Source organism: Cyprinodon variegatus, unplaced genomic scaffold, assembly GCF_000732505.1.
Source record: "Cyprinodon variegatus isolate N-32 unplaced genomic scaffold, C_variegatus-1.0 Scaffold1177, whole genome shotgun sequence".
NCBI classification, from domain to species: Eukaryota; Metazoa; Chordata; class Actinopteri; order Cyprinodontiformes; family Cyprinodontidae; genus Cyprinodon; species Cyprinodon variegatus.
The window spans coordinates 35,910-37,412 of NW_015151630.1; the positions used below are offsets into that span (position 1 = coordinate 35,910).

Here is a 1,503-nt window from a genome sequence, read left to right on the forward strand (position 1 = left end):
AAACTTTACCATGTGTTTCTGGAGTTGTTTTTTGGCACTTTGGACAAAATTCATCAGATGTTGAAGACGACTGACACGACTCTCCAGCTATTAAAGCCTCTTTACAGACTGAACATTGCTTTGGTTGGCTATAAGATGAAAAACATAACAACAAAATATCATTCATTCTATAGTATGAGTTGCTTTATACTACATATTAGGATTACACTGATACCTTTAGCTTCCAAGAAAAGACAAAGCAGTCGTGTGTGGTGATAGAGGACACAAACATGATCAAGGCAGCAGAAATTCAGCACAAAGAAACGTGCAGAAAAAAAAAAAAAAAACATGTTCAAAACCTAGTGGTGAAGGAGGATTTAACACAAAAGAGAAAAAATAAAGCTAGAGTGAAATAAGAAAACATGATAACAGTGCAGGATCCAGCGAGGAATGATGGAAAATGATGGGAGGCAGGTGTCTGGTTTGAGAACCAGGTTTTTTTTTATTTTTATCAAAAAGATGAGGTGCAGCTGAGAACCTGAGAAGGGAAATAAAGGAGGGTGACTAATAAACACCAAAGTGAATACAGGGAAAACTAAACCACTAAAAATGGTAAAAATACAAAACTCAGAGAAATCACAATTACCTACAGATTAGTACAGAGACATAGGATTAGATTCACAAGGATGAGACAAACCTAAATATTTTCACTAATTTAAAAATTTTTTTAGTCTATGTTATTGAGTTACAATATTGAAATCATACATATTTCAATCTGAACTCTCTATAAAACTGTCTTAATAGCAGTGGCGGCTGGTGAAAAATATTTTTGGTGGGGCTGATATACAGTAGCCTAGTGCAGAGGTCTTCAACAGGGGGTCCGCGACCCCTAGGGGGTCCATAGGGGTACTGCATGGGGGTCGCGAAAGGTTTGGTTGATTAGACTTTTTTTTTTCTACTCCCCCTGCAATTTTTCTACTAATTGAAATGTGTTTAAATACACATTAACATGAATTCAACACACTGCATTTAACAGATAAATGGAGGCAGAAGATGTCTTTCAGTCATCAATGCACACATTCAGCGACACACAGGAACTCTTTCAAGCTGGGCACTGTTTCAATCACAACACCTGTCCCATCAATGGAGAATTAGAATCAGAAATACTTTAATAATCCCAGGGTGAAACTACCTGTTACATGACACCATTTTTAATATAGTGACCATAGCACCAACTTGATATAACACAATTTCATACAATATGCATAATTAGGGGGTCCCGGCTCCCATCTCGCCATCAGTTTGGGGGTCCTTAGCCTGGGAAATGTTGAAGACCCCTGGCCTAGTGTATGTCTCCAACTAATCCAGAATAAGAATTCAAATAAACAATTGGAAATGAAATACAATTTAACAGTAATGATTTAATTTACTATACAATAACAGTAACAGTGATGATTTGGGTCACTGTGACGGGGTTCTTTGGCCTCCAAGAATCCAGGCTCAGTCGGGTTACCGGTGTTGGTG

General features: G+C 37.7%; 1 protein-coding gene across 1 annotated transcript in view; it reads right to left on the reverse strand.

The window, feature by feature from the left end:
* Window positions 1–1,503, reverse strand: part of LOC107101952 (NACHT, LRR and PYD domains-containing protein 3-like) — a 14,672-nt gene that overhangs the window by 7,249 nt on the left and 5,920 nt on the right. The window contains exon 3 of the mRNA XM_015401048.1: window positions 10–37. Coding sequence (XP_015256534.1) covers window positions 10–37 — 28 coding nt within the window. The remainder of the gene's footprint in view (window positions 1–9; window positions 38–1,503) is intronic.